The sequence below is a fragment of the Drosophila melanogaster genome, chromosome 2R, assembly GCF_000001215.4.
Source record: "Drosophila melanogaster chromosome 2R".
Taxonomy (NCBI): Eukaryota; Metazoa; Arthropoda; class Insecta; order Diptera; family Drosophilidae; genus Drosophila; species Drosophila melanogaster.
The window spans coordinates 14,497,325-14,518,361 of NT_033778.4; the positions used below are offsets into that span (position 1 = coordinate 14,497,325).

The 21,037-nt window shown below is 42.1% G+C and overlaps 4 protein-coding genes across 8 annotated transcripts, besides 1 other annotated feature; 2 read left to right on the plus strand and 2 right to left on the minus strand.

Moving 5' to 3' along the window:
- Positions 1-22: 22 nt before the first annotated feature.
- On the minus strand, positions 23-6,164 carry Cpsf160 (Cleavage and polyadenylation specificity factor 160). 2 transcript variants are annotated; one of them, NM_206111.3, is given in 5 exon segments: positions 23-120; positions 1,234-3,972; positions 4,030-4,515; positions 4,574-5,137; positions 5,207-6,164. In NM_206111.3, coding segments are annotated over 4 exon segments (4,368 nt in total). In that variant the 5' UTR covers positions 6,041-6,164; the 3' UTR covers positions 23-120; positions 1,234-1,488.
- Positions 120-1,225: a mobile genetic element.
- Positions 6,165-6,633: 469 nt separating the features above from the next.
- Positions 6,634-15,169, plus strand: Asx (Additional sex combs). Of its 4 annotated transcripts, none has more exons than NM_166057.2 (11): positions 6,634-7,045; positions 7,844-8,158; positions 8,227-9,157; positions 9,218-9,821; positions 9,933-10,025; positions 10,092-10,157; positions 10,216-10,988; positions 11,062-12,459; positions 12,516-12,836; positions 12,899-13,139; positions 13,681-15,169. In NM_166057.2, exons 2-11 carry the CDS (start codon positions 7,923-7,925, stop codon positions 14,025-14,027), a joined length of 5,010 nt encoding a protein of 1,669 aa, NP_725398.1. In that variant the 5' UTR covers positions 6,634-7,045; positions 7,844-7,922; the 3' UTR covers positions 14,028-15,169. The 4 variants fall into 4 exon arrangements, with proteins under 4 accessions (NP_725398.1, NP_001260970.1, NP_001260969.1 ...); NM_001274040.1 differs by having other exon boundaries at positions 6,903-7,045; positions 10,089-10,157; NM_001274041.1 differs by lacking the exon at positions 10,092-10,157 and having other exon boundaries at positions 6,634-7,246; positions 12,899-13,170.
- A 65-nt stretch (positions 15,170-15,234) lies between these two features.
- Cpr51A (Cuticular protein 51A) lies at positions 15,235-17,887 on the minus strand. The gene is made up of 2 exons (NM_137124.3): positions 17,745-17,887; positions 15,235-15,742 (listed from the first exon to the last, which is right to left on the minus strand). Exons 1-2 carry the CDS (start codon positions 17,802-17,804, stop codon positions 15,368-15,370), a joined length of 435 nt encoding a protein of 144 aa, NP_610968.1. The 5' UTR covers positions 17,805-17,887; the 3' UTR covers positions 15,235-15,367.
- On the plus strand, positions 16,706-17,668 carry CG30197 (uncharacterized protein). The gene is made up of 4 exons (NM_166058.2): positions 16,706-16,760; positions 16,829-16,891; positions 16,959-17,132; positions 17,480-17,668. Exons 1-4 carry the CDS (start codon positions 16,757-16,759, stop codon positions 17,578-17,580), a joined length of 342 nt encoding a protein of 113 aa, NP_725399.1. The 5' UTR covers positions 16,706-16,756; the 3' UTR covers positions 17,581-17,668.
- Positions 17,888-21,037: the final 3,150 nt, after the last annotated feature.

Genomic DNA, 21,037 nt, shown 5'->3' on the forward strand with positions numbered 1-21,037 from the left:
GTTTCATTTTGGTAATGGTTTCGAATTCCTTCAGCTTCAATCTTCTCTTATACAGAGAGGTAAATCCATATACAGCTAAAAAACCCTGGAGAGAAAGAAATCTATTTGGAGGATTAGACCAAAGACACTAGAATAACAAGATGCGTAACGGCCATACATTGGTTTGGCACTATGCAGCCAATTTTTTAGCGACGGCCAAAATTGCTCTCTTTCCGCTCACTCCCGCTGAGAGCGTAAGAAATCTAAAAATTTAATTTGCTTGCTTGTGTGAGTAAAAACAAGAGTCGAGAACTCGTATATGTGTGCGTGTTGTGCTAGAAGACGATTTTCGGGCCGAAATCAATTCTGATCGAAGAAATGAATTTACATAGTACATATTAGGGTAGTTTTTGCCAATTTCGTAGCAATATGATAAAATAAAATAATTTTTAAAAATTCGCGCCCTGATTATTATAATTTTAAAGCTTTTTAAATTCGTTTGTATAAATCGCCGCTCGAATTAGCTATCGTTTACACATTTATATTTATGTTTAATTCTAATTTGTCTCTCATCTGACAATTTTTTAAAAGCGAAATATTTTTTTTGAAACACTTTTAATGTTAATGTTACATCATATTAAGTCAAATGACTTAATAAATATACTAAATAATTAAATATGATAACTGTTTATTGCAAAAGTAATATCAAAGACACTAGAATTATTCCAGTGTCTTTGCTTTGTTCATATCTTGAGGCACGAAGTGCGGACACCAAGCACTCAACAATCATTGCCTTATTAATTTTTCACACGCCGCAAGATGAATACTCTAATGACAAATATTCTTATATAAAGTCATTTTTGAAATTTATTTTTGTGATAATATGTACATAGATTTGACTATTTCTAATCTATTTTCAAATAATAATAACGTTAAGGCAATGCAAAACAAGAATTTTTCGCATGGTGCCAATTGATCAAAAATAATATAGATTTAAAGTCAAAGAACTTCTAAGGTGAAGGGCATATTTTGTCAAATTTACAATGCATGAGCATACGTGTGCACACATAAAGTTGTCTGCTATCACTGTATGCGTAGAAAAGAGCGGTTCGCTGTAGCGCTCTTCGCTCTCTCGCTCTCTAACAAAAATTCGAGAGAGCCTGGAGCCACCTCTAGAGCCACGGCCAAAAAATTGTGTGCCAAAAAATCGTATGGCGTTACGCATCTTGTTATTCTAGTGTCTTTGATTAGACCCAATACTTCGGCCATCCATGTTTTTGTCTTTAAGATAGCATACATTTTTAATTGTATTATTGATATACAGTCCAACGAGCTGCCATAGCGCTCAGAATTGTGTTCCAGACCACCAAAACCATAAGAAACTCCAAGTTTACTTAACAAAATACTTTGTTGTGCCTATAAAACTAGATTTACAATTGGGAAACTCGTAACATAAATTACAAATACAACTATCAACTAAAACTTTACATCTTTCACACTATAGGATGTCTAAAAAACGCTGGCTAGTCGTTCGATTTCCAGCAAATCCCCCAAGATTTCTTCAGTGCGCGTGCCAATCTTTTTCGCCACTTCATTGCGTTCCGAATTGGCCATTAGTCGATATGACCAAATTAAATCTCCGTCAATGATGCAGCGAGACGGGTTGATGCCTTGTTTCTTGGATGACTTGAGAGTGCGGTATTCCTTGGGATTGAGGCCGCAAAGGTGTTCCTGATAGGAAAGGAGCACATTCTGCAACATAAGGAATCTCCTGTAGACTTTCTCGGGAAGGGGCAAGCAATATCCCAAAGCTCCATCCAGCGTGCCATAAACTACGAAATGCTTGTTTTCGTAGAGGAAGGGTTGTCGCTGATGCAATCCCTTTTGATGGCACTGCACCCGAAACATGGTGTTTACCACCTGACCCAGGTGATAATCCGCCTTGCGGAGAAGTTTTTGGCCACCCAGTGATTCCCTGGCCTCCGGCTGATACATGTAGACAATTATATTGCGCTCGGCATCGGTCACCAGGAAACCCAGATTTGAGTTATCCACCATGAATTCAATTCCATAAACCTCCAGAGGATTAAAATCTCGCGAGGCCAGCGACAATGTGCGATACTCCTCCTGGAAGCGCAGCAAACTTATGGATTTGTAAACATCTGCAATAAAAATCAGGGATTTCACGGTGATAATCTGATGGACATAGATATTTGTATCTATAAAAGCCACTCCAATAAGGTCTCCATCACGAAGTTGCCAAATGTAGATCTTCTGGCCAAGTCCCGTCACCAGAAAACCCAAAACATCTGAAATGGCAGAAACTGGTCCCTTCTGCTCCTTCTTAAATATTTCCTTTATCTTGAATTTGGTCATCGGTTTTCCGGGTTCGGGAACCACTTCTATAATATCATATATATGAATATTTCCTCTGCTGGTAATATCCTCACTGTAATTAAAGTTAGTTCCAATGCAAAGGTATTCCTTGAGTCCTGATCTTGTACCTTCGTAAGACAACTTAACGATCTTAAAGGCGGTGACGTGTTCCCAGGGCTCAAAGGTAATTGATGCATCTGGCACAATTTCCCAGGTTTCTGGTGATATTAAAACCATTTCGAATTGCGAGCCAATGGGGTAGATGAATCTCTCGCCACGGCTTTCCTCGGACAGCTCCTTATCCTCGCCGTTAAACCGATAGTACTTGGTCATCGGTTCCTCCGTTTGAGTGATTAGGCAATAAACCCGATTCTCGCGATGGTAAACAAGTTGTCTTGGTGTACATCTGAGAGGAACCTTTCTCACCGGCCAAACGGAGTCATAACTCAAGTAGCTGGGCAACACAGAGATCTTAAGCTCATAGGTTGTGTCAAAGTAAAGGAATCCATTGGGAATATTAACATTGTTGAAGGCAGCAAAGCTACGCACATCTCCGTTACCAAGCAGCCGATGTATGCGAAGTTCTCCTCGGAATGTTAGGAAAACAAAGCAAGGATTGACGCCGCATACCATAACGCCGGAGAGTCCTCCAACGTTGGCGAATGGTCGTAGTTTTTGGACATACTTTGGTTGCATTTGATAAGATTCTATCTCCTCCTGCTCATCGTTCTCATCCAAGTCAATATGCGTCGGCTGTTGGTCCAGCAAATTCAGTTGATCCATCTTTCGGAAACGTATCTTCAGGTGACCCTTGGGATATCGGAACACCTGGTATATTAGCAGCTCTACTCGAGTCCTGACCAAAAGTAAAGGTCTTTCTCCATTTAGACCCAAGCCTATTACACTCAATTCCAATGGCAGTGGAGAGTTAGCATGCTGCGGCATACAAGCCTGTACAATGCCCGCCTTCGAGTTCTCCTGCGTGGTCAGTGAAATCGGCACGAATTCCATTGCATCCGTAAGAACCATTGAACCATTGCCCACATCGTTTACGAGATACACAAGCTTCATGTCCGGCATTGAGTAGATCTCCAAGGTGCCACTCTGACGGGCAACCACTAACCAATAGCTGGGCTTTGCTTGCACAAGAAGGCGTCGCCACCAGTCCGAGTTCTTTTGTTTTGATTGTTTCGCCAAATCCGCCATGCTGTTCATCTTGAAGGCACTTCCGGCATCGCCGTAGAGCAGATCTTCTTCGTCCTCCACCTTCATGTTGGGCTCGGCCTTCATGTAGCCGCCAAAACTATGTCCAAATGCACTGTTTGAGCTGCCGGTCAGGTTTATATCATCACCTTTCACTGTGAATAGTCCTGATAAATCTTTATATGCCGAAATGGCAACCACTGCGGGTGAGCTGCTAATGGTATGCTTGTTGATAGCCAAACGAGGAGTTCCACGGGTTTCTCGCAGCGCTAATGTGATAACCTGACCGTTGAGCACTCGCAGGCAAACGTAGGGATCTGCTATGGACACCTGTACCACTGGCGAGCCCACATCAATGGGGACATTTTGAATTAATCGAGTTCCTTGCAATAATCTGACATGACGGGTGGTGACCTAATGAATAAAGAAATAATTATATACAAAATACCATTAATACGACCTCAAACTAACCTGAACAATGAACCGCTGCTGTCCGAGATTACCGACAAATATGGTCGGCTGGTTAACCGTAAAGCCCGTATTCTCGATTTCATTAATTTCCTGTCCTGTTTGTAAAACCAATGTAGAATTCCTTTGTGAAAGCAACATGAAATCATGCTGATCATTTCGCGAAGACTTCTTAGTGGCATCATCAAACACAGTCCACACATCGAGGCACCCATCTAACTCAAAGCTTGTTATGATTTGAGGATTAATGCAGTTTACAAATACGGACAGAGCTCCGTTTTTGCTGTGACCCGTGGCAGCGACTAGTTCTATCTTTAGATCTTGCAGAGATTCCGCATGTGGTCGCAACGTAACGCCATCCTCTTCGAATTCCACTCTTTCTCCGGCGCACATGTAGTTGATTGGTGCTACATTCATTAGACTGTCGCACACCTCAAATATGAATTTTCGCAGCTGAAGAACCGATGCCTTAGCTCCAGAACCATACACCTGTAAAAACGATCAAATTTAAAAACAATTCAAAACTTTAAGTATATTGTTTACAAACCTCTAGTTCCTCATCCTCAATACGACGCGATTTTGCTTGGGTCGGTGCCATTTCCAATTGATCTACATCAAAAATTTCCTCCAAATTCTGATCCTCGTCCTGCAGATTCCTTTGCTGCTGCTCCGATTGCTGTTCCACCTCATCTAACGTAATGACCGTGCTCTGGTCCTCCTCTGTAAAGTGCAGCAATAAGGAATTTCCGAGACGTGATCCCAAAAATATGTATTCGGAGTGCAGAACGCAGATACAACTAGTTAGCACACTGGCGGCTGCTTTGTGGAAATGGAAGTTCCTAACCGTTCTCATTGAGTCAACGCAAAGCGTAAGCACGTATAGATCTCCAGTGCGAAGCGAGATTACCAGCTTGTCGACATCAATAAATGCAAAGTTAGCACAATCCAAACTAATACGAACGCCATCCTGTGGCTTCAGTGGAAATGCGGTGCTGTTATCCGCTGAACTGTTTAAACTGACGCCATATGGAGGGACACTCTGATTGAGATAGATTACAGCATTGACTGTCATTACCAGACAACCCCCAATTGGCTTCTGAATCGGGTAAACCTGCAAGGGAAAAATGACACATTAAACGTTGTGACTCCTAAAAGGTAAGTGGCATTTTCAAACACCCACTTGTAGGCAGTCAAAAGGTAGACTGTTCACGGTCCAAATAATCGGATGCACTCGCTGTTGAATGTTCAACGAAATGGCCACCAAAACGCAAGTATCGGAGCGCACCTTTATTCTTCCCGGACAGGTTCGCACCGGTTCGTAGAGTATAAGCAGCGTTGGTTCGTAGTAGCCGTGCAGGAATTGTATGTCCAGAACATTGTCGATCTTCTCATCAAGATCTCGCAGTGCTATCAGGTACGATGCCATAATAGGCGTCCTGCTGACCATTGCCGTCGGAGCCTTTTTAATTGGCTTCACATCCGCTAGCTCGATCTCGTCCAGGCTGTTGTCCTTGCGAAAGGGCAGTACCACCAGCCGTTTGCCGTAGACCAACATGACGGCACACCTGGAATCGGGATCTACGCGAACTGTGGGCACAAAATAGCGACCCGTCCAACCACCACGTATGTCATCTTCCTCGAAATAGTGAAGTGAGAGAGTTTTCAGCGCAAACGTATCGGGATCGTGCTGCAGTACGGACAATTTCGCGTCCTTGAAACTAATCAACAGCGCATCCCGCATGGCACCCGCCAATGAGACGCACTGCAGCGACATCACATTGCCGTAGAGCGTATATGTGGCTAGGCATTCCAGTCGCATTTTGGGCGCCAGACGCATCTCGCTGGGATTCAGCTTTTGACGCTGGCTCGCCTCCACGTTGGGCGCTATCCGGTACACCTTTAGTACATTGGCGCCCGCCACCACCAGGTTCTCATCCAGATTGTTAAAGAAGCGGCATGCTATCGAAAACTCCACCGCCGTGGCGGAGTGCGTCTGCTTGCACATCGAAAACATTGCGGTGGTTTAATTGGTGTCGCAATTTCTTAAAACATTATTAACAATTTCAGCCAGTTTAACAATTTGCCGGCCCAACACACACAGCAGCTGCGGAACTATCGATTGTGGGTGCAAAGTTATCGCTCATTGGATGTGAAAACTTGTTCGCCGTTTTAGTGGGTGGAATACCATATTGGCTTGATTTTTGTCTTGCTTTTTGTTTTAGCGGTTTTTAAGTATTTCGTTAGTTAATATCTTGCAAAATGTATTTGACCAAATAAAAGCTATATTTTTTTATCTGAACATGTAAAATGATACGTATGTTACGTATTTGCATAAGTTACGAGTCTAAACATTTAGAAATTATTTATAGTGCATTTTGGTCTTAGAGCTTGTATATTTTTATAACAATTATTTTGTATGCACACGTTATACAATTATATTATATATGTACGTAAATGTAACATAACTTAAAATCAAATAACCGCTACGTACGTAACGCTTCATATTTGCCAGCTTATTTCTAGCTACTTCTTGACCTGATCGTTCAATCGATAGTTGGCAGCCCTGGTGCGGGAGCAGTGACTGCGCAAATACATCCGCTCCTATCCGATGTATCGGATGCGACATCAACAACCCCATCGGACTTGGCAGGGCAGCCAGAAATTCGAGCGTTTTGCGTTTAAAACTGGCCACGAAAAAACATTAACTAGTTGGTGTGATTAGTGACTAGTGTTTGCGTTGTAGTAACTTAAACAATTTCATTCAATTAAACGCAGCTTTTCTGCATAGTGAGTGTGAGAGAGAAACGGGCGCTGCGCCCGATACGGGAAAACGCGTGCGCCAGAAAGGGACCGGCATAGTTGGCTAGAAAAGAATCATTTTGTAGCTGCTTTGTTTGTGTGTTTGGCATTCACATTTCCCCCATTCAATATTTAATTTAGTGAGCCATTAACGAGGCGGAAATCGGCATTATGCAAAAGATAGTGCTCTAGTACAGATCTAAATCCGTACCATAAATAGGTAAAATACCCGCAATTAGTTACTTAAATAGGAACAAAAGTCATTTTTCTACTTCTCCGATGTGCTAGTGTGCATTTGTGTGTGTTTGTGTGTATGTGTATGCGTGCGTGAGAAAAAAATATAACCAACTTTGCAGGTCGTTCGTATTTGTTGTTGTTACTGCTGTTACATTGTTGATTTGTTTAAAATTACTGCTGGCAAGTGAGAAAAGTCGTGAGGAAAACAAAAACAATAATTAAAACTAAGGCATAACAAACGGAAAAATCTCCGTATAGCCGCAATTTCATTACATATAAAAAAATAAAACACACGCACACACTTCTAACGAAATATATGCGCACATACATGCACACAGATGACGTACATACATATACAAAGGGCGCAACGTTAAAATTATACAGACACTTTTTGCCTTAAAATGGACAATTCGTTAGTGCAGCCGATCAGGATTAATTTCGTGCACTATAGTATTAACCAAAAACTAGTTTTGCCATCTAATATGGCATCTAAAATCGACTGGGAAGCTTGAAAATGTTAAAAACAAGCAATATTGGCTGAACCCCAACACGGATAAATCAAATAAACAAATTTAAATTTGAAAACTATAAGAAGTTACATTCATTTTTGTTACACATCATTTTGCATTTGTATATGATCATTGTCAAGTTGCCAAGCAATTTAAAGTAAAGAATTAATGCTCTGTTTTTAATTTATATCCAAATAAACCATCACATAACAAAACTATTTCATTGTTAACAAAAAAATAATATTAAATTATCTATTTCTCAACATTTCCAGTGTGTGCGGAAGAAACTTGCTTGACATGGGTGCATGGATCAAAAGTTCGCTGTAAATAGATTAGGCAGAGCGATTAACAATGAAAACCATTACGCCGGATACGACGACGACGACGTCGTCGCAGCACCAACAACTTCTCATTCCACAAGCGGATCAGCATCACCAGCCGATGCTGCAGCAGCAATCCCTGTTGGCCGCTCCACCGCCTACGATGATAATGGAGCATGTGAATCTGGTGGACGACGACGAGAAGGATCCTCTTGCGCTGGAGCAACTGGAAGTGTCACCGTCTACCAAGCACACACACAGTCTCAGGTTAGTTCTAAAACGATTTACCCGAGCGCCACGAGAATCTCTAAATTTCTATACTAATTTTATTCCAGACGCCACCTGCCACGCATTATCGTGAAACCAATACCACCTGAGAAGAAACCGATGGCGCCCAGCGAAGAGGCTGCCGTCAGTACTGCTCCTGCCCCGCCCACGCGTTTAATATGCAGCCGACGCATTCAGCAACAGCAACAGGTCAAAGCGGCAGCAGCAGCGGCGGCGGCAGCAGCGGCGGCAGCAGCAGCAGCAGCGGCCGCAGCACAAGCCCAAGCCACCTCCAGCTATCCATCCGCCATCTCACCCGGCAGCAAGGCGGGCACCTCTCAAGCTTCGACCATGCGGGAGGTCCTGGCCTCCATACCCGGTTTTAGTGTTAAGCCCCGTCGGAGGAGCAATAAGAAGCTGACGACAGCAGCGCAGATTGAGCAAACAAAAGACGGAAAGATCGACCTGGAGACCCCCGACTCCATACTGGCCTCCACCAACTTAAGAGCGCTGTTGAACAAGCAAACGTTCTCGCTTTTGCCACCGCTCTATCAATACAATCTCATACAACTGCTGCCCAGCGTGGATCGCGAGGCCAGCGAACTAGAGCAACCTAGCAGTAGCGCAAGTGGAGGCAGTCCATCGGAGGCTATAAGGCTAAGTGCCTCCTGTCTAAACAACGAGTTTTTTGCCCGAGCCTGCTTGGAGTGGCGGGAACGACTAAGCGAAGGCGAGTTTACACCCGAAAACCAGCTGAAACTTAAAACGGAAGCAGAGCGCGAAAAGAACAAGTTGGATCCCTGGAAGCTGAAACACTTTGAGCCCTTCTGGGGCGAGAAGAATTCTAGGGGGAAGGATAAGGATAAGTTAGAAAGCGATTGCAAGAATCAGAAGCTTTCGGCAAGCATTAAGAGTGAGCCCAAACCACCAGCGACATCGCAACAAAAACCACTGCAACAAGCAACATGTGATAATGAGACTGAATTAAAATTTGATTTGGTAAGTTACCAAATATTCCCCATTATTTATATCCCAGTTATATTATTGAAAAACTTGCAGAGCACAAAGTGCGAAACGACATCAGCTAAAACTACAGTAGCAGTGGCAGTAGCAGATAAATCAAGCACGTTTCCACCCACTGGCAGCCAGAATAATGTGCTTAACGAACAGCAACGCCGTGTCCTCAAACGTCCATCGAGCAGTCCTTCGCAGCGCAAGCAGGCACCCACAACGATAGCGACCATTAATTTGGACGATGATCTCGACGAGCTGCCCAGCACATCAAAGGACAGCAAGCAGCCGAAGATGGACGAAATTGTTCCTAATGCGTCAGGGAATGTTGTCGCAGCTCCAATGGTTGATGTTGTGGATCACTCTGCAGTCGAAATGAAAATCAAGGACGAGCAACAGCATCAGCGACAACATCAGCCACTTATCAACAGTACCTGTGATAAAATTGAGCCATCTGAATGCAGTAAGGAGATGATCGTTGCCATGAAACAAGTGGATTCTAAGGAAGATGTGGACTCCATTGCATCGGCGGCTGCCATGCCAGCAATTGCTGCCGTTACCCCACATACACCAAAGCCGGAAGCGTTAGCACCAAATCCGGATGTGGCTAACCAATTTGTAAGCTACTTACAAAACGTCGAACTAGCAGCTGGTAAGTAAGAGCTATTCAGAGCGAACAATATAGATAGCATTGCATTAGCTATATTAAGAGTACTCCACCCATATAAATGGCTTATTTAAATTGGCATTACTATTATTGCAGAAACCAAAGCGCCTTTGGACAATTCAAACGAGGCAGATATAACGACAGGAACAAATAGCCATGATTTCGTTTTCTCAGATACTATCGATCACGGTATGTTCGTCTAGTATAATTGCCAGAATAAGTAACTAATGTTTCTTGTTTTTTGGTTTTAAGCAGCCTATTTTCAAGAACATCAATCCACTATCAATCACAACTTCTTCACTTCATCTTCATCGTCCAACAGTAATCAGAGTTATTTTTATGCATTGAAAGAATGTAAAATGACACGTTTTCTTTGCAGCGGCGACAACTGCAGCTAATAAACTGGAAGAGCATAGTGATAAGCCGGAGGACTCACCGCTCCCCATTGCAAGCTCAATTTCTGGGTCGACGCCGGCCAGTTCGATTACATCGACCAGCTGCACATCGTCCTCATCTTCCTCCGCCTCAATGTCATCTTCGTGCTCCAGTAGCAATTCCGGCTCGACGACGACCGCGCCCACAACTTCATCGTCGGCCGGAGCACCAACGGCTCCACTGACGCTGGCAGCAGCAGCTGAAACTACGTTGGCAAATGTCCAAGCCATGCTTTCAACTGTGGCCAAGTTACAGCAGCAGCAACAGGAGTTACCCGTGGAGTTGAACTCCAATGAAATGTACCAGCATGTGCAGCACGATTGGAACTTTGGCGACATTAAGTTAAGCAGTTCGCAGTCAAGCGGAGATCAGCAGCGTAATCTAAGCCATGAAGCAATCGATCTGATGGATGTAGTGCAAGATGCCGACGTCATCGACGACATTATGCACAATGATGTGTGCCACGATGTTCTCGGTGACGAAGATGAGGGTGATCAAGAGGAGGATGAAGACGATGAAGTGGTAGAATGTATGACGGAGGAACAGCAGTTAATTGATGAAGACAGCGAAGCTGTCCGTGAAATAGTGGACAAACTGCAGCAGCATCAGCAGCAACAAAATCAGCAGCAGCATCATCAACAGTTGCATATCCAGGATGTCGTCCAATTGGCTCAGCATTCGTTTATGCCGCAGGCCCATAGTGAATTTGGAAATGATGTGAGTCCAGACAATGAAAACATTACCAAAATGCAGTTTTAACATACATTTTTGTTTTAACACCCATTTCTAGATCGGCCAGGAAATGCTCTGTGATGCTGTACCAATGTCTGCTGCCGAAATGGAAGTGTCCAGCACGGTGATAACCAATAGTAGCAATAGCAACGACAGCAGCAACAACATAAGCCTATGCAGCAGCACCAACAGTCTTACCATTAATCAAATGCCGCACCAAGCATCGCAACAGCCGCAACAGAACGCTCAGTCCAATGCACAGCAGCAAAGACAGATATTGGTGGATTCCAATGGTCAGATAATTGGCAACTTTTTGCTTCAGCAGCAACGCCAACAACAGCAACAGCAACTACTACAACAGTTCACGCTGCAGGCGGCGGCAGCACAGCAGCAGCAGCAACAACAACAACAGCACCAGCAACAGCAGCAGCAGCAACAGCAAGCAACAAGTAGCAATTCCTTGGGCAAGACATTACCAGTGGCTCTCCGCAACGGAACCCAACAGTTCTTGTCTCCTAACCTGATCGCACAGCAACATCAGCAGCAGCAGCAGCAACAACTGGAGCAACATCAACAGCAGGCTACGGCACAACAAAAGCATCAGCAGATTCAGCAGTTTGCCTTGCAGCAGGCGCAACTACACCAGCGACAACTTCTCGCCCAGGCCGCCAACAACAATCTGCTACAACAGCAGCAACAACAGCAGCAAAATGTTGCACTACCAACAACACAGGCTAAATTCATAGCAAAGCCACTAAATATCATCTCAATGACGCGTCCTGCCAATGCATCACCTACCACAGCAGCAACGACGGCAAATACCGCATCTATTCCGTCCGCCTATGCCAATGTTGTTGCTGTGACGGGCGCGCAACAGCAGCAATCTCCGCCAGTACCTGCCCCTCAGCAGCAGACAGTCCAACAACAACAGTTGGCAAATCACAACAGTAATATGCAGCAGTTACCCAACGTGCTGACTATGAAAACTCTGCCACCATCGGGAGTGCCAACCACCATTGCCCAGCAAAGATTGCAGCCAAAAATGCCAACGGGAAAAGGGCGCAAAGCAACCAGCAATAGGTTACCACCGGGTGCAGTAAATCTGGAGCGTAGCTATCAAATCTGCCAGGCTGTTATCCAGAATAGTCCAAACCGCGAGAATCTCAAGGCTCAGTTGCGACCGCCTGCGGCGATTCTCAACCAACATCAGCCGACGACAACCACTGCGCCAGCACCTATAAACCCTGTGACCTTGAATGTATCAACGGTGGCTGCCACACCCATGTCCAACATAACGACGGCCACGGGTAGCATGGCAGCTGCAGTCGCAGCAGCACCCCCACAAAATGTATTAAAGCAAGAGGAGCTGTTGGTCAGTGGAGCAGTTGGTGCTGGAGCTCTGCCCGCTGGATTGCCGCCGAATGTCATGGGTGTCGGACGTCCGGGAGTATACAAGGTAGTGTAACAAATTTATTTTACTGGTCATTACTTCTTAATGTTCTGGTATTCTAGGTTATTGGACCGCGTATGAGTGGTTTCCCAAGAAAGAAATATGTCCAACGGAAGCCGTCACCCACAACGCTCATCCGGCATGTGTTTAGTCCCGGACCTGGAGGAGCTACAGCCACCGCTCAGCAATTGCAAATGCTTCAGCAGCATCACCAGTCGACGACTTCGCCAGTGCCTGTACAAAATCCTCAGCAGCCAGCACCGGAGCAGTTGATACACCAAAATGGCAATGGACAATATGTTCTCGTTCATCGGGCGAATGTGGGTGCAGCTGACAATCAAGCGCCTAGAGCCTCCAGTGCCCCGCCAATGCATCAAAACCAGGTGACTTAAAATGTTTAGTTTCAACAATTAGTTAGTTGCATACTAATATTTGTGCCATTTAGTTCGTTACTGTTCAGAATCCGCTGCACAGCATAAACGGCATTCCTATGGGTGGACGCGGGCGTCCAGCATCGGTGGACACAACGGCTGGCAGCGGCAACGTTATAGCACCACCAATTTCCGCCACAGATGCGTTGCATCATCATCACCACGAAATGCAGCAGCAGCAGCAACATCAGCAGCCGCAGCCGCTGGGCAATGTAGGCGCAGCCGCGAATATTGTGCGGCGCAATATCGCTGCAGGTAAATTGGTGTATTATTAGTGGTTAGCGAGGTACGTCTTTTAAATCACCACCCACAAATTCATCATTGGTCATGTTACCATAATTGGCACGCAGTCATTAGTTTGTTGCTTAGATTTGTTAGATTAACCTACGTGATCGCATTTCTTTTATACTTTCTACATATATTATCTAGCCTAGCTGCATGAAATTTTAATGTGGGATGTCAATGCCCCTAAATTAAATAGAAAGAACCGATATTACTTCAGTTTTTACAATTTCCGAATTTATACTGTACATATATGATTTGTATTTGATTTTCGTTTTAAATTTAATGTTCATAAAATGCAAAATTCAAATTGTTTGTAAACTTTGGTAAAAGTAATGACCTACAAAAAGTTGGGTTACAAATTGTATAGTAGGCACGGCTACTGCTAAACACCTTGTTAATAAACATGTTTATATTTAATAGATTAGTTAATTTATTTGTAAGTATTTAACCAAAGAGTCGCTGTTTCCTGCCATATACATTTTGTTAAAAAATGAATTTGCTTTCCATCTAGGACCCAACATCGCCTACATTGACGGCAGCAATACCAACTCATCGGCCGTCGCGCTTATGGAAGCTGGCAACAACTACATAGTGACGACCAACGCGTCACCAACTGCAGCACCTTCGCCGATCAACCAGCAGCCCCAATCGCAACCAACTGGGACTCAGCATCAGCATCCATTGCTGCAATTGCATCAAACCGGGGAGAACACTCCGCCGGGCAATGAAGCTACGGCCACGGCGAACAACTGCGCCTGCTCACTCAATGCGATGGTGATCTGCCAACAGTGCGGAGCCTTTTGCCACGACGACTGCATCGGTGCGGCCAAGCTGTGTGTCGCCTGTGTGATTAGATGAGGTGGATAACGTTTTGTAGTTACTTAGAGACCCGTACTTTTAGTCGATCCCAGTAGAGAGGTACCAACCAAATGTTTAAATTGTGAACTATAGCAATCAAAGAGAAATAGCAAAAACCAAGTGTACAACAAACAAATTAAAACAATGGACGTGCAGAGGCTTACGCACAGACACAGCAATGGCAACAATACATAAATGTAATTAAATTCATTTGCAATTCATGTAAACTAAGAACACTGGCAATTCGTAACACTTTTTGTATAAAGATAGGATCGGTTAAGCCTAAAATGCAAGCTAGTGTTGTCTATTTTGTGCTTGTTGCATATCCCTTAAGATACTCGTTATTTTTTGTGATTGTTTAAGGATATCACAAGCACGTAAAAAAATAATAGAACTTGATATGGATATCATTTAAAATACAGCAAAGCAAATATGATCGAAGAAAAGGCATAGGAAAACAATGGAAAACTAAAGAACTATTTCTAATGTAAATATTTATGTTTTAAATGTAATTTATATACATTATGAAGTACGTGCGAGGTTAGGTTAGCATATGGACTCACTCACGTCGGATGACTATATTTTTATAATTTAATCGCTGTATATGCGTGATTTGATTGGTTCGATTTTGATTACGCGAACTGGATCAATACTTATTATTAGTTAAGCATACTTAAGTTTACCGTGTAATTTATGAAATATTCATAATGTATTTTGAAAACGCTTTGGCCCAGCGCTTAGGCTATAATTTGTAATTCTTTAAGTTTAGTATTATCCACCCAAACGATCTAAGACTCTTCATGCCCACATTTCTTTAGCATGTAGCGTATAAACGTAACTGTAATACACGTAATTGATTTCTAAACGAGACCCTATATGTTAAGCTAATAACTGTTGATAAATACAAAAATACAATGAAAATTATAAAAGAGATACATCATACGAACGAAAAACCAAACACGTTATGAGGAAACTACACAAATTATTGCCAGTAAATCAACAGCAACAGCAAGAAGCGATGGCGATCTAAACTAAATTCAAAAACAAAACTTAAACGAAGAACATTTTGCTCCTAAATGCACTCACCGCAAAATTAACCAATACATAAACATTATTACAAATAAATTTGAAAATAAGAAAGTAATACGAAGAAGTGGAACCGGACTTGCGATATTTGCTATTTAGTGGAATTCATTTTCATTTGTTTAAAGTTTTTTCAATATTTTATTTGGGAGAAGAAGAAATACACTTTTTGTTCAGATTGTGTTTTACTCTATTTTGGGGGTCTACAAAGTATTCAGTCCGTTTCTAAATGTTAGAAATCCTCAGTTCATTTTGCCCTAGGCATGAATGTCCTTGTAGTGCTTGTCATCGTCGGCCTTATCCAGTTTGATGGAGTATTTGCCGATCATAGAGCCCTCCACGTTGGCTATGCCATCGGGATTGAACGAAGGACCATTGCCGACATCCTCGATCTCGTCCTTGAGCACCCTGTAGCCGTCCTTATCGGCGATGTACTCAACACGGCGCTTCACGAAACCATCGAAGTAGCTGTAGGAACCACGAACAGTGCCTCCTTCGCGCTCCTCATTACGTGAGATTTGTCCATCGTTGATCTTATCATCCACACTCGAATTGAACGAGTACTGGGCGTTTTCATTCTGATATTTCTCGTACTCCTCCCTCTCTATCCTTTCGGCTTCGGATTCCTGGCGCTGAAATAAAAAAAAACAAATTCTTTTAGAAACTCGCTTTCAAGTGTATTAGTCTATAGATAACTGAGTGTACATATGTATTTTTAAGAATAATATCTCTCGGTCAAGCTTACAAAACACGCCCCCTTTTTGTTAAATTTATTCATGTATATTTTAATAACAAATTGTTTCAGTTTCTAATTCCAATATCTACATTGTGAGGTTCGGTTAAGTAGACTGCGGGATTCTCCATTTACCGCAGTCGACAATGCGATCACCTGCCTACAATATCTTCTATGACCTATTGAGCCACAAAACTATCACGTTTAATTTTAAGCAAGTCACACAAAATGTGATTTTACATTTTTAAAAATATTTTTTCTTGACTTCCGGAGCCTCGTATAAACGTAGTTTTTGTCTGGATGATTCAACCATCGTTCAAGTTGAAGAAGAAGAAATGACAAACTCATTACGACGTTTTGACACATTTTCCCCCCTTTTTTTTATCCAAGTGCATGAACGGAAATAGTAATTGAAATGTGTCGATGTAGTTAAGATAGAGATTCAAGACCTAAGGTTGTTTTATGCGCTATAACATTATGGCATCTATAAAAATAAATTTTTTTAGTGAGACCAACAATTTGATTACCCATTCAACTCTTTTTGAAAATAGTTTGAATTTCGAAAAATTTGTAAAAATACTTTAAAATCAACTGAATATATATTTTTGAGGTAGCGTCTTCAGATATCGCGTATTTCCATCCTGTTCGTATGTAAATTCAAAGTCAAATTGATAAGTGCTTTGCTGTTGCTTTTGTCCGTGTTTTTTTTTCTCTCCTTTGTTTTTAGTACCTCTCGTCAAGGCAAGTTGGGGAGGTAAAACATATATATAAAAATCAAGTGAAAAATGAAAAAATACAAAGGCAAATAAGCAGAAAACTTGTTCGACTCGAAACCGCCGATCGGGGCATATAAAGCCCGTTGAACGCCAGTCGATGTTAACTATAGTAACGTAGCGGACGTTCAACTATCATCATGGGTGGCTATAAATATTCGCATGAGATGCGGAACCACTAAGAATTCGCCTATAAATTTATATAATTTCAGTTAAGCTCGGCTTTCTTTCACTGTTAATTGCTGCCTGTGTGGTTGCTGCCTTTGCTGCGGGTGGTAAGTGTTGGCTTTCTCAGCTTTCGCGGAGCTTTCTCATGGACAATCCCAATCGTTTTTCCACCAGATTGTCCTTCATCCACCAAGGTTCAGAACTGTACGCCAAAATGCCTGCATGACAGCGAGTGCAGCGCCATCGGCGGAAAATGCTGTCCGAATTTGTGCAACGGTCGCAGTTGTGCTCAACCGAATGTCCTGGGAAATTCTGGAGCCGATAAATCGCCCTTCGGCAGCAAGAACTGTAAGTTTTCTATATATCATCTATATAGCATACTATTATCTATGTAACATACTATCTATATAACATACTATCTACTACTACTATCTACTACTACTACTACTACTACTACTACTATCTACTATAATAAGTATAATTGAATCGTGTTTAAAAGTGGCTTTTTGACTTTTCGAATTTAAAATCATCTTTGTGGAGAATCTTAATAATAAGGTACAATTTTTTGACCTTATTGAATTTTATGGAATCTTGATCTCCCTGTAATTTTTTTTTGGTTTTTTCTTTTTAACCTTCTTTTTAATATCCAAATTTGAATAAAAAAAAAAATAATTTTTGTGTGCTTAATTTTCTAGCTGGAGCTACTGGCAGTTATTGCGGCAATGTCAAGTGCGGCAGCTTTGAGAAATGCGAAATGGATCGCAGCACCAAGCGACCCAAGTGCGTGAGATCGTGAAAACCAGGCAGCAAAATCAACGGACACGGCAGCAATATCACGTTATAAACTCATTAATTTGTCACTAAATGCAAACTCTTTAGCCCGTAAACTTTCTTCAGTGTTCTTCATATGTCTTTCATAATTTGTAAATATTTTAACAATTTTTTTTTCTAAACACTCACGGGAGGAGCTGCCATGCAGAGGGCGACCAGCAGGCTGGCGATCAACACGAATTTGTACATATTTTCTGGGGTGTTTCAACTTTCTGTGCACTGGGTATGGATAGATGTATTTCGCTGCAAGCGACTTTGGACTGTGGATCGTTGAGCGGCTTGTGGCCGGGCTTTTATATCGCACTTGAGAGCTGGCCAAAAAGCGGCGGCGTCGGCAGCGACGTCGCTTCGCTTTTTTAGACATCTTTTCAGCTTTTCAGTTTTTTTTTTTATTTTTTTTTAATTTTTTTTCCCCACCCGAGACGTTAGTGTTTACATTTTTGACAAGTAAAAGATCTGCCGTGTGCTGTTGTTGTTTTACTGTTGTTGGGGGAAACACTCAGCATTCACACTAAAAAATAAAAACTTCAAATGTAATTTTGCAATCTGGTCGTTGGGATAGATGCAATTTGTTGACTTTCGTGTAGATCGTGAATAAGATCGAACTGGAATCGCTGTATACGCTGCATTGCGTAAGTGGCCCCATCTCCGAACGGCTTCAAGGTCAGTTGGCCAACCAGTTTCCAAGAGGTGCTCCAAAAAGGTGCACTTACCTCACCCATTCTGCGGCTTCTTCTCCTGCAAATGCTCCGTTTCCACAGGTTTTATGGTCAACTTATGTAATTTATGTATGCGGCGGAGTTTTTTTTTTTTTTTTGTGCAAATTGAAAGCACATTTCGATTCGTGTGTTCGAGGAAGTAAGTGGAGCATTACGTTGTGTTTGGGGCACCCTTTTCGGGTTTTGGATCAGCAGCGCCATAACCACTCGACAACAGCTGGAGGATTCGGGTTTGGAATGCAATTTGGACTCACCCACCTCGGAATCTACAGTGGAAAAATTGGGCAAGCTTTGTGGCTGATTTAGATACGGCCTAATTGAATTAACATTTATTGGGTTTTTGGGTCCAAAAAAATGAGGTGGAGTCACTTGTCCGTGGGGCAAGTTTGCTCTTGAGAAACGTGGTAGTGTGTAAACTCCAAAATAAATGGCCTAATAAATGTGGGAAGCAGGTGGTTGGTTTGTAGCTTCGAATTAATAATCGTAATTATGGTATGCGTTTCTTGAGCTTCCTTGTCTAACTTGTTAGCCATTGTTTTGACCACAAACTACTGAGACTCGCAGACTGACATTGTTTTTGATTGTCATTTGAAAAATTTGCGTACTTTGCCTTGTAGTTCCTTAATTATAAAATAAGCCGCTCATTAGGTCATATATGTTTCGAACTTGGCAACTTAAATTAACTGAAGTTTATTATATACCATTTTTTTTATAACTTTCCAGCTATTAAATTTAAGCACTCTTTAGTGCAAACTACAGCTGCATTTAATGGCAAATTAAACATTCACATCAGGGTTGATGCACTCAGTTGCTCCATAGGCAGACATTCAGAAAAGTGAATTCCTCTGGTTCTTAAGAATTTCCTCACGTAATAGAAACCTTCGCGTTCTGAAGCCCCATTTGTGGGCAGGTCCAAAATTTTTCTTGCGCGGCCCACGGTGCGAATGCTTTATTTGCTATATTTCCGTTCGTTCCACTTTCGATTCGCCTTCCCCCAACCACCTTTCACCATTGCTCTTTCTATGATTCGCAGATGTAATAACAGTTTAGTTAACTACCTTCTTTTTTACTATTTTACTTTTATTGTTACTGCACGAATTTTGAATTCAATGATATCGGGATGGTGGACGAGTTTTCGGAGCGGTTTTTTGGCCTGCAGTTGGAATCAATGTGAAAAGCTCAAGGTGAGAGACCGCTCCACAAGTCATCAGGTTGCCTTATCGATAAATGTGTAATTACACATTGTCGGCTTAATGATGTCCAATGTGGGAAAAGGAGGGGTATTTGTGCGGTGGAAAGAGAAAGGTATAGGTGTCGCCGAAAGAGACAGCGAGTGTGGTGGTCCGGAAGGAAAGGAAACCACTTCAAACATTGACCATATTTATGGCTCTATTTTGACTTTGCCTTCGCAAATTAGCACGCTATCACCACCTCCTCTTCTGCCTCTTTCTCCGTCCCCCTTCCTCTCCCAAAAGCCACCAAGCAGTTTGTGTGTGCAGGGAAGGGAGGGGGGGGTCAAAGGAGAGTGAGGGCGGGGCAGTCTCTTGGGCGTTACATTGACAAATTGTTTTGGCGCTCTCTTTTATCGCCGCTTTTATGCAAATTTACTCATTTTATACATATACACACATCGTTTTTTTTTTTTTTTGACTTTGTGGGTCTTCAGCGTCTCGGTCTCGGATTTAGCTCAGGGCTATGGCAATTTGACATTTTCAATCAAAATTTGTTAATTATTTATTTGTGATTATGGCCAGGCCATACAAATGATGTCTTTCGGGGCAATTTCAGTTTCTTTACGCTTTTGTGGGCGAATCAATGACCTTTTGATTTGCATTTTTATAGTCACTCCTATGGATTCCTACGAATAATCGAAATTATGTTAATGATTTGAATAATTGGACTGATATCCATCAACTTGTTATATTGCGATTAAGTGGCTTGTGTGGGAAATTCCGTTAAGTGGGTTGATTTTCCTTTCATTAGGCAAATGTGGGTTAGAGTTTGTTAATTGGAAAATAAATCACTGTTTATAAGTATTTTTTACTATTTTATTATATTGTTTTAGGCTTTTATATTGCTGGTGAACAACTGACCAAAAGTATGTTTCATCTTTAAACTTATCAATTCAAATCTTCTCAGCGAAGAGTCTTAAAATAAAACAACTTTTGGAATTAATTCACTTTTTATGGGTCACTTTTGGCGGTTGGAGGCAGTAAACCAGGCTTATAAAACTCACCGTTGATTATGCGATTGCTCTAAACACGCTTCTGGAACTTGCCGGTATCATCAATGAATCACTTGCCTGCATATCTAAAATAAATCCGATTTATAAGCAATCGCATAAATTTTCAACGCGATGTTGTCACTTTAACAGCTGTCCACTAACACAAAAACCCAGACACTTGGCAACAGACAAAACACACCCACACACATGCACGTACACACACATACACGTCTCAAGGACACTGTGGCAAAAGTTACCAACTTATGGTTACAAAATATGCATGTACACTCGGAGAAATAGGTTTAAAATTATTAAATTGGAATTATTGAATGGTATTTATTGAAATAATTTTTAAAATGTTCAGAGATTTAAAAAATTAGCTATTTTCTAATATTTGCAAAAGATAATTAAATAGGCTTGTTAGGAAAAGTTAAATGCTTTTCATATTAACTCCTTGGTAGAGCGCTTTAAGGGGGTTT